This window comes from Hyperolius riggenbachi, chromosome 2 (assembly GCF_040937935.1).
Source record: "Hyperolius riggenbachi isolate aHypRig1 chromosome 2, aHypRig1.pri, whole genome shotgun sequence".
Taxonomy (NCBI): domain Eukaryota; kingdom Metazoa; phylum Chordata; class Amphibia; order Anura; family Hyperoliidae; genus Hyperolius; species Hyperolius riggenbachi.
Window position 1 is genome coordinate 219,800,294 of NC_090647.1, and position 16,314 is coordinate 219,816,607.

The following is a 16,314-nucleotide window of genomic DNA, read 5'->3' on the forward strand; positions in this document are numbered from 1 at the left end:
CAGGAGGTCCTGCTAACATCCTGCAGAAGCCACTTAGAGACTACAGCTGGCTTTCTCAGCGACTAGTAGGAAACCTATCTGTGACCTCACAAATATGAAATCCATCTTTTATCATAAAGATGACTTCCCGAATAGGCAAAGGCCTTTAGAACCCGCTTATTCTGAAATTCGGAACCAACCACACGATTGGATGTTTCTGAATTCAAGGTAAGCCCTGCCAAAGCAGAGATATGCATTTTGGGGTCACCGTTCACTCTAAACCCCCCAAGTTTGGTATCAACGTTCTTGATTAATTCTGACAAACGTAAAAATGTTATTAGATTTAACATAACTTGTACGGTTTGCAGATGAGCACACTTATCATGATTCAGGTAATTTCTTGTCTCCATGAGAGGGGCAGAGACCTCCTGCTGCAAAGAGGTGTGTGATCCATGCCCCCTAACCCCTCCTTGCTGGAGTGGGGGCTATAACCACAGAAAGCCCAGAAAGCTCTGCGTCCTTTACCTTCAATCTGATGCCTAGTAACATCCTGGCAGCCCGCAAGGACACGGGCCAAAACCTCCATCTTGGAACTTTCTAACAAAGGCCTGTTGGCCGCATGGCAACCGCCATTTTGGGACTTTCGCCAAAGACTTGCGATTGCCGCATGGACTACCAATAACGGTATTTGAACTGTATATTAAGACATTCTGTTCCTTTTCCTCTCTTCTCTCTGTCAATCAATCTGTTCTAAAATAAGCTGTGTGTATGTAGTTTAGAAATAAACTAACGATTTTTATCATTCAGTTGTGTGCCTTTTCTGGTCATCTGATTGCTGCTATAACGAATCTGCCCTCTGAAGAGTCAGTCATACTACCGCATTGTTTTATGATTTGCTTATAAATTGTTGATTTGCTAGCTAGGTTGTAAATAACCTTTTCTTCCTTCTAGGATTAGCTAGTACCAGATTTCCTGTGCGAAATCGATAACTTTAGTTTCTCAATTGTAAACATAATTTGAGATTGCAGCATATAGGGACCCAGTAACCTTTCTTTAACGTCACATTGCTCACAGTCTTTAAGCCGTCGGAAGTGACTATTCCCCGAACGGTGATTGGAGCGTGTTGAATGTGATTGGGCTGGCTACCGTATTGTGACTGCGGGAGTCTCTTTCCTCCCTACAGAATGTGAGAGAGTGGTGGCAGTGTACTTACCCGATTTCCAGCGCGAAATCGATATTTTTAGTTTACCGATTGTATATGCAATCCGGATTGTACATGTATGGGCACCTCCAACCGATCTTAACCGTTTACTACGCACACAGTGAATTTGCCTCCAGCAGTCTCTAGTGCATGAGACCTGCATGGCAACAGTGGCCTAGTAATACGGGATTGGTGGATGTTTGTCCCATTACATATTGTCGGCAGCTGCGCGACCAATCTTTGTCTGTCTGTTCACCGTACTTCCTGCGTATGCTAACGGGAGCAGATTAGACGGGATTGGCACGCTCTGTCGCCTTTTCCTTTGCTTGCTTCCCTCTGACGATCCAGCAACCGGTCTCGTTGTCCGTCTGCACCCGTACTTCCTGCGTACGCTAACGGGAGCTGATCTCGACGGGATCGCGGGGCTGGATTGTCACACCATCCCTAACCTGCAACTATTTTCGGTACTTTTCCGTTATCCGGGCGCATCCACTAGGTAGCTTAATTACTATTCCCCCTCCAGCCCGCCATGGATAGTAGGGAATGTAATTCTGGTGGAGTTTTATCGTCACCTATTGGATGTGCCCGGCTAATGGAAAAGTACCCTATTTTAATTTACAAAGTGTCAACAAATACCTGACTGGGGTAGAAAGAACACATAACAGGCATGCAAATCTAACCTTAACCATTCATTACTTTTTTCTGTTTATGTTTATGTTTTGTATAAAAAAAGGTCAGCGTAGTAGCATTGGGGCCCTTGACCAATCTGGCTTTGGCAGTGAAAATAGATCCAACTTTGCCAGAGAAGCTAAACAAGCTATACATCATGGGAGGAAATTTGGAAGGTAATTTTTTTTTTTTTCTTAGTACACATATGAAAAAGCATATGCTCCATACAAACTATGCACATTGCACTGCATCACACACAATTATGCTTTTTAGTAGACTGCAAATGCACTGCTAGTCTCAGCTGGTCATACTAGCTTTGCTGCAGGACAGTTTCCTGGAACAGGCTGCAGCATAGTGCTGAATGGATCCATGCTTTCCTATCGGCCAGTTTACACAGTTAATTTGCACCATATGGCAACAGACATTACCCACCTGCATGATTACTGGGACAAAATGGTCAATGAAACACAAATATTTCCGAGCACATGCAGTATTTTGCAGCATGCAAATTAACCAATCGAATCCCGGCCAAGGTGGAATTCCATTTGTCCATTTTCAAGATGCATACATTTGCATGCACATTTTGCTTAATCCTGCATCAATTTGGGATTATTTGCATCTCACTGACCATCCCTATTAGTGGACACGTGCAATATCTGAAGATATGCCATGCTTCTGCCATACAATTAGTGTAAGCACCTCCAGCAGGCTGTGGGCGTGAGAACAGCGTATAGTGGGCTACCTGCATCAGCTGCTTCAGCATAATGTGACACAACCTAAAGGGCCCATTAACTTAATCTTAGTTAAAGATCAACTTTCTGACCCGATAACTGCGATCGGATAGGTTCACATTCAAGGGCACTGATGTTGTCGATTGTCAAAACACTCATTATAGATTGAATTGTCGATCCAATCTGCAGATCGATTCTATCTGAAATTTTTCAAATTGGTTTTAGTTTAAATCCCATTTAAGAGGACGATCAATGATTTACGATCCTTTCTTCCCAATTGCTATTATCTGATTGATAGATCGACCAGAACAGGAAATTGCACCGTTAATAGGCACCTTAAACGGAACCTTAAGGAAAAAAATGATTTTAACTTACCCAGGGCTTCTTCCAGCCCCCGAGACTCGTACTGTGCCCACAACGTGCTCCTGATCTTCTACGGCCATCAACGACGACCCCTGCAAAGCTGGCCTGTCGCCTCCATTTGTGCGGTCCCGAGCCGTGCGCACCCACAGTACACGGAAATCACTACTGCGCATGTGCAGAATGCTCACAGCCGTGGGAGTACGATCAGGATGTGCGTGGCTGAGGGCAGCGTGTGCACAGTGCCTGACAGCGACCGGCCAGCTTTGCGGGGGTCGTCCCTGCTGGCCGGAGAAGATCTGGGGGAAGTCGTGGGCACAGGATGAGTCCAGGGGACTGAAAGAAGCCCCAGGTAAGTTTAAATCTTTTTTTTTTGCCTTTAAGTCAAATGAATGGCATCTGCACTGCAATAGAAATGCTGTACTGCATCAAAATTCTACAAAATGTAATAGTGTTCCTAAACAAAGTACTCTATAAAACGTGAAATATAAAGCTGAATATACCAATCAATTGAAATACAGTATCTTTTCTGAATCAGTTGTGCCAGAATTTTAATTATGTTTAACAAAATATTTATACAAAATAAAGATTTTCCTGAAGAAATTTGTCATTATTATTATTATTCTTCAGGTAGTGGAAATCGGACTGTATGTGCAGAATTTAACTTCTTCTTGGATCCAGAAGCTGCTTTTGTTGTAACCAGTGAATTCACCTGCCCCATCTTCATAGCTGCCCTGGAATTCACACTGGAAAACTGTCTGACAATGGTACAGATTTTTCTTCACATTATTTCGCTATCTTGTTTTGAGATACTTTAACTAACTGAATCAGAATCCTAGCGTCTGTTTCCACTTAGCAGGTTTAATTGTGTATGGACCTTAAAGGTGCCCATACACTGCGTTGAATTCCCGCCGATATACAGCAGATTCGATCACTGTGATTGAATCTGCTGTTAAATCGATAACGCTGACCGATCGGCTGATTTCCATCCGACATCGATCAACCCCATTGATCTGTCCCGGCGGAACATTTCTCTTGGTCGCCGGCAGGTCAGGAGTGCGTTGATAGAGGGGTTCAATTGGCTGATGGTCAACAAAGCAATACATTACCTCCCTGCCGGCGTGAGTCCCCGCTGTTCCTTCTGTCTGCACTGGGTATCTTCTCTTCACTCCCTCCCCGTCCTGCCAGGGGAAGTTCAAATAGTAGAGCACCCACTACTGTTTGAACTTCTGCTGGTCACAGCACGTGACAGGAAGTAAAGAGAAGATGCCCAGTGCGGACATCATGCTGAAATCGATTCACAATCTGTGTGCAGTGTATGGACAGCCAATAGATCCCTCTGTGATCAGATTAGATCAGAGAGGGATCTATCTGTTGGTCGATCTGGTGGCAATCGACCAGTGTATGGCTGCCTTAAAGAGTCTGAAGCGAGAATAAATCTCGCTTCAGACCTCATAGATAGCAGGGGCACGTGTGCCCCTGCTAAACCGCCGCTATCCCGCGGCTAAACGAGGGTCTCTGTCCCCCCAAATCCCCTCCGTAATGCGGGGGAGCGCTGCCTGGTTGGGGCAGGGCTAACCGCCGCAGCCCTGCCCCAGGCGCGTGTCAGCGCGTATCTCCGCCTCTCCCCCGCCCCTGTCTTCCTTCACTGAGAGGGGCAGGGGAAAGGCAGCGATGCGCCGCTGACAGACGCGACTGGAGGCAGGGCTGCAGCCGTTAGACCTGCCTCCAGGAGCGACCAAGTGTCGCAGTGGTGGGTTTGGGGGTCAAGGGACCCCCGTTTAGCGGCGCTATTGCGGCGGTTTAGCAAACTATGAGCTCTGAAGCGAGATTTATATGAACTCGGCTCAATGTAACGTCCAGCTTCAACCCCACTATGCATTGTGTTAGGGGCACGTTATGCGACCTTAACGTGGCATCTAACACAACGTCTTAGTGGGAAAGAAGCCTAAAGGCATATACAGATACTCAATTGTTATCTACTGAAATGCTTCTTGGCGATTGCTTTGGTTAAAGGATACCCGAAGTGACATGATGAGATAGACATGTGTATGTACAGTGCCTAACACACAAATAACTATGCTATGTTCCTTTTTTTCTTTTTCTGAAAGAGTTAAATATCAGCTATGTAAGTGGCTGACTCAGTCCTGACTCAGACAGGAAGTGACTACAGTGTGACCCTCACTGATAAGAAATTCCAACTATAAAACACTTTCCTAGCAGAAAATGGCTTCTGAGAGCAAGATAAAAATAAAAAGGGGAATTTCTTATCAGTGAGGGTCACACTGTAGTCACTTCCTGTCTGTGTAAGGACTGAGTCAGCCACTTACATACCTGATATTTAACTCTTTCAGACAGAGAAAGAAAAAAAGGAACACAGCATAGTTATGTGTGTGTTAGGCACTGTACATACACATGTCTATCTCATCATGTCACATGTCAATTTGGGTATCCTTTAATAATTTAGGAACAATTGCTGTGCAGACACAGAATCACTGAGTGGGAGATCAACAGCTAGGAATAGTCAGTGAGATGAAAATATTTCAGGCTGATGTAGATTTTATGCAGCTGGAAAACAGACCTATGGAATTAAGTTTCTGCGAGATTTATCATAATCGATTCATTTCTAAGCTGCATAAAATTTGCATAAATCTGCATCAACTCACAATTTCTTGCTTTTCATTGACCAATCTCATTAACTTCACCTGTTCTTTTGTGTCAAAACAACTAATCTAGGCCTGTGATCAATCCTCTGTCAAATACAATATTCCAAAGAAGGGTCTGCACAGTATGCAGGAACTCACGAGTCTGTCCTGTGCCTTGACAGAGTGGACCCTTAGGGCCGGATTCACACTTGCGGTTCCCTGCCAAACGGACCGGATGACCTGACCGGATCGGAACCGTACGGTTCTGATCCGGATAGGTTGCATCAGGTGTTCATCAGGATGCGATCCGGATCAGTTTGGCAAAAGATAGTAGAAACCGAATAAAAATGTTGGTCTGGGAGGTCAGCAGAAGGTGGACCTGTGGAATCAGGCCCTCCGCTGTTTAGCACTCACCTCCACCTCCGACATACTGCCAACATCTCCAGCACGTTTAAAGTCACTGCTGCTCCACTCCAAAATGCTTGCCCATGTGTCCCCATCCAAAATCGCCGCTACAATACGCATAGGAAGTGGGGTAGAACATCCAGATTTTTAGCCAGTGTGTTGTGCGCTCTCCGGTTCTCATTGGTTTGTATTGTCCGGATGGTGCAGTCCGGCTCCGCTCCGGATACGGCTGCCGGACCAAAAAATAGTGCATGTTGGGTCTTATGCCGGAGTCCGGATCCGGTCCGGACGAAACGGACGCATGTGAACGGACGCATAGGCCTTCATTGCTATGCCGTGCGTCCGTTCCGTCCGTTCTGCATGCGGTCCGGCGATTCCGGACGGCGACCGCTAATGTGAACCGGGCCTTAGTGGCCCCGAAATGATTGTTGGATAACACGGTCAGATGGCACGTTGTGTGCCTAATGAAACAATAAACCTGTGCGTTCCTGCAAACTGAGTACTGCCTATTCTTTGAAGTACTGTATTTGATGGCTGCTGGGTCCAGCACCGATGACATTCATGCATAATGTGTGCAATGTTCTTGTGCAGATTATTCTTCCATATATATATTTTTTTTTAAACCAAAATAGGATTAGGGTGTTCACCCTCAAATTATATCACACACAATGTGTATGACACAAAGTAATGTGTGGTGGGTTGCCATGTAATTTGTGTAAAATATACTACTAGTGTACTGATTAACCACTTCCCGACCGCCCACTACACAGGGGCGGCGGGGAAGTGGAGCCCTGCAGGACGGCCTCACCCACAGAGGCGGCGGTCCATTTAAGGGCATGGGCGGAGCGATCGCGTCATCCGTGACGCGATCCTCCGCCGGCGCCTGTCACCGCTCGCTCGCCGCAACATCCCGCCGGCTATACGGAAGCGCCGGCGGGATGTTAACCCCGCGATCGCCGCATACAAAGTGTATAATACACTTTGTAATGTTTACAAAGTGTATTATACAGGCTGCCTCCTGCCCTGGTGGTCCCAGTGTCCGAGGGACCACCAGGGCAGGCTGCAGCCACCCTAGTCTGCACCCAAGCACACTGATTTCTCCCTCCCCTGCCCCAGATCGCCCACAGCACCCATCAGACCCCCCCCTGCCCACCCCACAGACCCCTGTTTGCACCCAATCACCCCCCTAATCACCCATCAATCACTCCCTGTCACTATCTGTCAACGCTATTTTTTTTTTTATCCCCCCCCCTGCTCCCTGCCCCCTCCTGATCACCCCCCACCCCTCAGATTCTCCCCAGACCCCCCCCCCCTGTTTACTGTATGCATCTATCCCCCTGATCACCTGTCAATCACCTGTCAATCACCCGTCAATCACCCGTCAATCACCCCCTGTCACTGCCACCCATCAATCAGCCCCTAACCTGCCCCTTGCGGGCAATCTGATCACCCCCCACACCAATAGATCGCCCACAGATCCGACATCAGATCACCTCCCAAATCCATTGTTTACATCTATTCTCTCCTCTAAACACCCACTAATTACCCATCAATCACCCCCTATCACCACCTGTCACTGTTACCTATCAGATCAGACCCTAATCTGCCCCTTGCGGGCACCCAATCACCTGCCTACACGCTCAGATTGCCCTCAGACCCCCCCTTATCAATTCGCCAGTGCATTAATTACATCTGTTCTTCCCTGTAATAACCCACTGATCACCTGTCAATCACCTGCCAATCACCTATCACCCATCAATCACCCCCTGTCACTGCCACCCATCAATCAGCCCCTAACCTGCCCCTTGCGGGCAATCTGATCACCCACCCACACCATTAGATCGCCCGCAAACCCGCCGTCAGATTACCTCCCAAATGTATCGTTTACATCTGTTATCTTCTCTAAACACCCACTAATTACCCATCAATCACCCATCAATCACCCCCTATCACCACCTGTCACTGTTACCTATCAGATCAGACCCTAATCTGCCCCTTGCGGGCACCCAATCACCCGCCCACACGCTCAGATTGCCCTCTGACCCCCCCCCCCCTTATCAATTCGCCAGTGCATTAATTACATCTGTCCTTCCCTGTAATAACCCACTGATCACCTGTCAATCACCTGCCAATCACCTATCACCCATCAATCACCCCCTGTCACTGCCACTCAACAATCAGCCCCTAACCTGCCCCTTGCGGGCAAACTGATCACCCACCCACACCAATAGATCGCCCGCAGATCCGACATCAGATCACCACCCAAGCGCAGTGTTTCCATCTATTCTCTCCTCTAAACACCCACTAATTACCCATCAATCACCTATCAATCACCCCCTATCACCACCTGTCACTGTTACCCATCAGATCAGACCCTAATCTGCCCCTTGCGGGCACCCAATCGCCCGCCTACAATCTCAGATTGCCCTCAGACCCCCCCTTATCAATTCGCCAGTGCAATATTTACATCTGTTCTCCCCTGTAATAACCCACTGATTACCTGTCAATCACCTATCAATCACCAATCAATCACCCCCTGTCACTGACACCCATCAATCACCCGCTGTCACTGACACCCATCAATCAGCCCCTAACCTGCCCCTTGTGGGCAAACTGATCACCCACCCACACCAATAGATCGCCCGCAGATCCGACAACAGATCACCACCCAAGCGCAGTGTTTCCATCTATTCTCTACCCTAAACACCCACTAATTACCCATCAATCACCCCCTGTCACTGCTACCTATCAGATTAGACCCCTATCTGCCCCTAGGGCACTCAATCACCCGCCCACACCCTCAGAATGCCCTCAGACCCCAGCCCTGATCACCTCGCCAGTGCATTGCTTGCATCTATTCTCCCCTCTAATCACACCTTGAGACACCCATCAATCACCTCCTGTCACCCCCTAGCACACCTACCCATCAGATCAGGCCCCAATTTGCCCCGTGTGGGCTCCTGATCACTCGGCCAAACCCTCAGACCCCCTTCCGATCACCTCCCCAGTGCATTGATTGCATCTATTTTCCCCTCTAACCACCCCCTGAGACACCCATCAATCACCTCCTGTCACCCCCCTAGCACTCCTATCCATCAGATCAGGCCCAATACAACCTGTCATCTAAAAGGCCACCCTGCTTATGACCGGTTCCACAAAATTCACCCCCTCATAGACCACCTGTCATCAAAATTTGCAGATGCTTATACCCCTGAACAGTCATTTTGAGACATTTGGTTTCCAGACTACTCACGGTTTTGGGCCTGTAAAATGCCAGGGCGGTATAGGAACCCCACAAGTGACCCCATTTTAGAAAAAAAAGACACCCCAAGGTATTATGTTAGGTGTATGACGAGTTCATAGAAGATTTTATTTTTTGTCAAAAGTTAGCGGAAAATAATTTTTATTGTTTTTTTTTCACAAAGTGTCATTTTTCACTAACTTGTGACAAAAAATAAAATCTTCTATGAACTTGCCATACACCTAACAGAATACCTTGGGGTGTCTTCTTTCTAAAATGGGGTCACTTGTGGGGTTCCTATACTGCCCTGGCATTTTAGGGGCCCTAAACCGCGAGGAGTAGTCTAGAAAACAAATGCTTCAAAATGACCTGTGAATAGGACGTTGGGCCCCTTAGCGCACCTAGGCTGCAAAAAAGTGTCACACATGTGGTACCGCCGTACTCAGGAAAAGTAGTATAATGTGTTTTGGGGTGTATTTTTACACATACCCATGCTGGGTGGGAGAAATTTCTATGTAAATGGACAATTGTGTGTAAAAAAATCAAACAATTGTCATTTACAGAGGTATTTCTCCCACCCAGCATGGGTATGTGTAAAAATACACCTCAAAACACATTGTACTGCTTCTCCCGAGTATGGCGATACCACATGTGTGGCACTTTTTTGCACCCTAACTGCGCTAAAGGGCCCAAAGTCCAATGAGTACCTTTAGGATTTCACAGGTCATTTTGAGAAATTTCGTTTCAAGACTACTCCTCACGGTTTAGGGCCCCTAAAATGCCAGGGCAGTATAGGAACCCCACAAATGACCCCATTTTAGAAAGAAGACACCCCAAGGTATTCCGTTAGGAGTATGGTGAGTTCATAGAAGATTTTATTTTTTGTCACAAGTTAGCGGAAAATGACACTTTGTGAAAAAAAACTATTAAAATCAATTTCCGCTAACTTGTGACAAAAAAATAAAAACTTCTATGAACTCACCATACTCCTAACGGAATACCTTGGGGTGTCTTCTTTCTAAAATGGGGTCATTAGTGGGGTTCCTATACTGCCCTGGCATTTTAGGGGCCCTAAACCGTGAGGAGTAGTCTTGAAACAAAAATGACCTGTGAAATCCTAAAGGTACTCATTGGACTTTATGCCCCTTAGTGCAGTTAGGGTGCAAAAAAGTGCCACACATGTGGTATCGCCGTACTCGGGAGAAGTAGTACAATGTGTTTTGAGGTGTATTTTTACACATACCCATGCTGGGTGGGAGGAATACCTCTGTAAATGACAATCTTTTGATTTTTTTACACACAATTGTCCATTTACAGAGGTATTTCTCCCACCCAGCATGGGTATGTGTAAAAATACACCTCAAAACACATTGTACTGCTTCTCCCGAGTATGGCGATACCACATGTGTGGCACTTTTTTGCACCCTAACTGCGCTAAAGGGCCCAAAGTCCAATGAGTACCTTTAGGATTTCACAGGTCATTTTGAGAAATTTCGTTTCAAGACTACTCCTCACGGTTTAGGGCCCCTAAAATGCCAGGGCAGTATAGGAACCCCACAAATGACCCCATTTTAGAAAGAAGACACCCCAAGGTATTCCGTTAGGAGTATGGTGAGTTCATAGAAGTTTTTATTTTTTGTCAAAAGTTAGCGGAAATTGATTTTAATTGTGTTTTTTCACAAAGTGTCATTTTCCGCTAACTTGTGACAAAAAATAAAATCTTCTATGAACTCGCCATACTACTAACGGAATACCTTGGGGTGTCTTCTTTCTAAAATGGGGTCATTTGTGGGGTTCCTATACTGCCCTGGCATTTTAGGGGCCCTAAACCGTGAGGAGTAGTCTTGAAACGAAATTTCTCAAAATGACCTGTGAAATCTTAAAGGTACTCATTGGACTTTGGGCCCTTTAGCGCAGTTAGGGTGCAAAAAAGTGCCACACATGTGGTATCGCCGTACTCAGGAGAAGTAGTATAATGTGTTTTGTGGTGTATTTTTACACATACCCATGCTGAGTGGGAGAAATATCTCTGTAAATGGACAATTGTGTGTAAAAAAAATTAACAAATTGTCATTTACAGAGATATTTCTCCCACCCAGCATGGGTATGTGTAAAAATACACCCCAAAACACATTATACTACTTCTCCTGAGTATGGCAATACCACATGTGTGGCACTTTTTTGCAGCCTAACTGCGCTAAGGGGTCCAAAGTCCAATGAGCACCTTTAGGCTTTACAGGGGTGCTTACAATTTAGCACCCCCCAAAATGTCAGGACAGTAAACACACCCCACAAATGATCCCATTTTGGAAAGTAGACCCTTCAAGGTATTCAGAGAGGGGCATGGTGAGTCCGTGGCAGATTTCATTTTTTTTTTGTCGCAAGTTAGAAGAAATGAAAACTTTTTTTTTTTTTTTTTTTTCTCACAAAGTGTCATTTTCCGCTTACTTGTGACAAAAAATAATATCTTCTATGAACTCACTATGCCTCTCAGTGAATACTTTGGGATGTCTTCTTTCCAAAATGGGGTCATTTGGGGGGTATTTATACTATCCTGGAATTCTAGCCCCTCATGAAACATGACAGGGGGTCAGAAAAGTCAGAGATGCTTGAAAATGGGAAAATTCACTTTTTGCACCATAGTTTGTAAACGCTATAACTTTTACCCAAACCAATAAATATACACTGAATGGGTTTTTTTTAATCAAAAACATGTTTGTCCACATTTTTCGCGCTGCATGTATACAGAAATTTTACTTTATTTGAAAAATGTCAGCACAGAAAGTTAAAAAAATCATTTTTTTGCCAAAATTCATGTCTTTTTTGATGAATATAATAAAAAGTAAAAATCGCAGGAGCAATCAAATAGCCCCAAAAGAAAGCTGTATTAGTGACAAGAAAAGGAGCCAAAATTCATTTAGGTGGTAGGTTGTATGAGCGAGCAATAAACCGTGAAAGCTGCAGTGGTCTGAATGGAAAAAAAGTGGCCGGTCCTTAAGGGGTAGAAAGCCCTAGGTCCTCAAGTGGTTAAAGGGAACCTTAACTGAGAGGGATATGAATGTTTCCTTTTAAACAATACCAGTTGCCTGGCAGCACTGCTGATCTCTGTGGCTGCAGCAGTGGCTGAATCACACACCAGAAACAAGCATGCAGCTAATCCAGTCTGACTTCAGTCAGAACACCTGATCTGCATGCTTGTTCAGGGGCTATGGCTAAAAGTATTAGAGACACAGGATCAGGCAACTGGTATTATTTTTAAAGGAAAAAATCCATATCCTTCTCAGTTTAGGTTCCCTTTAAGGGCTCTGAATCAGGAGACCTGGGTTCAAATTTCAGCTCTTCCTGTTCAGTAAGTCAGCACCTATTTTAGTAGGAGACCTTGGGCAAGACGACTTAACACTGCTACTACCTATAGAGCACATCTTAGTGGATGCAGCACTGGCACTTTGAGTCCACCAGGAGAAAGGCATGTTATAAATGTTCTGCGTCTTGTCTTTTATTTGCTAATTATCTTGTACATTTTCCCTTGTTTTAGGAATATTTCAAAAAGTGGGTAGACCAAGACACTGCCAAAGCCAAGTTTATGAAGAAGATCACAGCCAGGTGGCTACAGAAACACGGTTTTGTCTCTTATGACTCTTATGCTATGGCTGCAGCGATTGACGAAAGCATTGTAACAGAGTACCTTGAATGTGCTGTGAGTGTGGAACTTCATGGTAGATATGCCAGGGGAATGATGGTTCTGGACAGAGAACATAAGTGGAAGAAGCCACATAAAGCTTTCCTGATGAAAAGATGCGACCTTGAGAAATTCAAAGACAGACTATGGGCTGCTCTGCAGTAAAATTATTAATCTGTGCTGTGTATATGTAGTATTAGTAGTGACAATGACTGTCAACCATTTTATAAACAGTTTTTAGAAAGTCTGGTTACATGCCCTGCCCTACTTTTATTAAACAGGCAAGAGGCTCAACAAGCTCAAGTCCTTGTTTGTATTATATAGAAAATAAAAATGGTGGAACATCTAAACATAACCATGGAAAGACTGTTGGGTTGTGCCTCCATAGGTAGTGTGCAGAGATTATCAATTTAGCATTTCTCATCCCCCAGCCAGCCAATCAGGAACAAAGAGGTTCTTATTGTTGTATTTAAATCCCAAACGTTTTTTCCGGATTCAGTAAAACAAGGAAGTGTTTACACCAACACATAAAAAAAAACAAAAACAAAAAAAAATGAGAAAGCTGTTGCGTTGAGCAGTTCCATGTCCCCCTGGAGTCTCAAACTGGAACAAGGGGAGCCAATGCCAAACACTTTTCTGCTTGGCTGCAGAAAAGTGTTTAGCTTTGGCTAACCACACCCTTGACAGTCACCTGTGTGAACCAGGCCCTTTTCTAACAAGTATCAAACGGGAAGTAAGAACAGGCCTTTGACAGGACGAAAACATTTTTTTTTTCTTTACAATGTGTATGGGTTTGGAACTTTGTTGCATATTTATTGCCATCTGTGACCCTGTTGGATACATTTTACACACTTCCAGAGCCACTCTAGAGTATCATAAAAGAGAGAAAAGCTCCCCATTTGTGACACAGATAACACTCCACCCCTTCTCAACAAGGTGTCTAACTATATCCCACTTATCTAAAACAGACCAAAAAGTGGGGTTTAGCTGGGAATTGAAGTGACACTCTTCCTTCAGTTGAAATATCACTGTGCACCAATCCCCTAATATCATATGGCTGTACAGCCTTCTCACACCAATGTATGCTGCTTGGCCTACTTCAGGACCAGACATTCTCCTACACATCTCTCCTGCTCTGTGGGAAGAACGTGTCAGTATGCTTCTCTCAAGGGTCAAATCTATACATTTAGCCATCTGTGCAAAGATCTGGGACCAAGGGCTCTGGTATAATGACATCACAGCATACGTCCTGTACAGGCAGAGCTTCCAAAAGAGACAGGTGGGCAGATGGGTGCCTAGCCTTGCAGCAGGATCACTGTAAATTGCTGGTGGAATGCAGGGCAGGAAATGTATGCTCATATAGCAACACCATGTAGGAACTGCTGCCTAGTCATATTGCCGCAAAACATCATAAATCATTTTAAATGATATACAACTGATAAAATTATTTAAGCCTTAACAGTGGAAATGTATGACATTGCACTGCACACATTTTGCCTCAATTTACTAAGCTTTATCAAACGTTTGAGAATTTACCTCATGGGTAAAATCTAATTTTGAATTCACTAAGGTGTCATATAGTTATCGAATGTTTTATCGATAAAACTTTCAATAAATCTAGAACACCTTAGTGAATTCAAAATTAGATTTTACCCATGAGGTAAATTATCAAACGTTTGATAAAGCTTAGTGAGTTGAGGCCAATTTCTCAAGAAAATCACTCCATGTTCACAAACAAAATATGCTGGTCTTTCTTCAACATGCCTCACAATTTTCCAGCTTGAAATAATGGAATACCTTTTTAAATGAGAATATTTGGCCAAAACAGACCCATGGACTTACTAGTGCCACTAGCCATGCCATCTGCCATACCTCCAGTTCACACAATTCATTGGCAAGAAAAATGCCATTGTTCAATTCACAATGGACTTTTCTTTCAAGTTTCTCTGTACAACTCTACATTGAAGGAGGACTCCTGCAAAATGTATTTGCTCAGTGTTTTATTGTCTACCTGGACCGTTTGATTAACTAGAATAGTTACTAATATTTCACGTACCTGTGTCCTCAAGTTTCTGTGTCTCGGTATAATTTACATTTCATTCTTCTCACCAGTAAGAGGGCATAAAGAACCAGTATTGGAATTTCCCTGCTGGAATACTGAGACTCCAGCAGTGTTGGGCCTTACCACATATAGGCCTTGCAGGGGATTACAGAAGGAGGCTAGGGTTTACCATTCAGCACCAGCTGTGGCCACCAACACACAAAACACAGCACCCATTGGGGTTTGCAGTATACTCTGCGGGGCAATGCAACCACAAACAGCATGCTACTGGACCTTAGGACTTCCAATCCATTATGAATTCCTGACCATTTCCAACAGACATTGTGGGATAAAGGTATACTTTGCCTATATGCAAACATCCAATTGCATGAAATAGGGTGAAATATGACTGATCAGATCACATTCTTATTTTCTGCAGGGGAGGAGGTTGTATGCAGTACTTGAAAAACTGATGTCAAATTCCAGGTTTGTGAAGCTTGGAATGCACAGTTTCTGCTAAGATTCTTACTCATTTAGGGAATGCAGATGGGGTGCAATAAACATTTCATATTTATGCAGCTCAAATTAAATCTTACTATACTGTTGATTTGTTAAGGGTGGCTGGGATCATGTTCAGTATTAGTTTTCATCCCTGCCTGAAGCCCAAGCATAACCACTTACCCGGATTATGCCAGCTTTAATCCGACATATTGGCCCTTCAACTCCAGTTTAGCTAAACAAACAAAAAACAAACAAACAAACAAACAAAAAAAACACCTTTTACCCTTCCCCTTAAAGCAATGCTAAACCTGGCCTTAATCCCCTTCGAAAGCTGTAAACTAACCTAACCCAATAGCACGAACACTGGATTTACACTCAACCAGTTACTGTCTGTGCATTATAACAGATGTAAACTGACCCGTAGGGAAACATGTAAAATTCCTTCTCATTTGATTGAGTGTAAACCCAGCCTAATCTTACCCCAACCACTGCACTAACTAAAGGTTAATGCAAACTGACCTGATTTTTTTCATTAAAGCTGCATTTCTGATGCACTTTGAACCCATCACAGTCACACCGTAATGGTTAATAAACATGGACTGTATATCTGTTAGTTAAAAGCATGTCCGTGAGACGGTCAATCTGCTTTACTCTTCCTACCTAGATCTTTAAAGCTTCAAACCGAACTATTAATGAGACTTGACAAGTTGTACAAAGGATGAGTTCTATAGAGACTGCTTTTCTCATCAGTTTGATTTTCATTTTAAAATGTTGTATAAATGGTACTGGGAATACAGGGAGTTTGGACATTGTTCCAGATCCAGGGTGTTCGCTGTAGACACTGTGGCCCATATGCAATTCA

At 44.4% G+C, this 16,314-nt stretch overlaps 1 protein-coding gene across 2 annotated transcripts in view; it reads left to right on the forward strand.

The window, feature by feature from the left end:
* The window catches only part of LOC137546120 (uncharacterized), a 49,720-nt gene extending 36,513 nt beyond the window's left edge, over positions 1-13,207 (forward strand). For both annotated transcript variants that reach the window (XM_068268155.1, XM_068268156.1), the window contains exons 4-6: positions 1,914-2,025; positions 3,571-3,707; positions 12,767-13,207. In XM_068268155.1, the coding sequence (XP_068124256.1) occupies positions 1,914-2,025; positions 3,571-3,707; positions 12,767-13,075 (558 nt within the window). In that variant the 3' untranslated portion in view covers positions 13,076-13,207. The remainder of the gene's footprint in view (positions 1-1,913; positions 2,026-3,570; positions 3,708-12,766) is intronic.
* Positions 13,208-16,314: the final 3,107 nt, after the last annotated feature.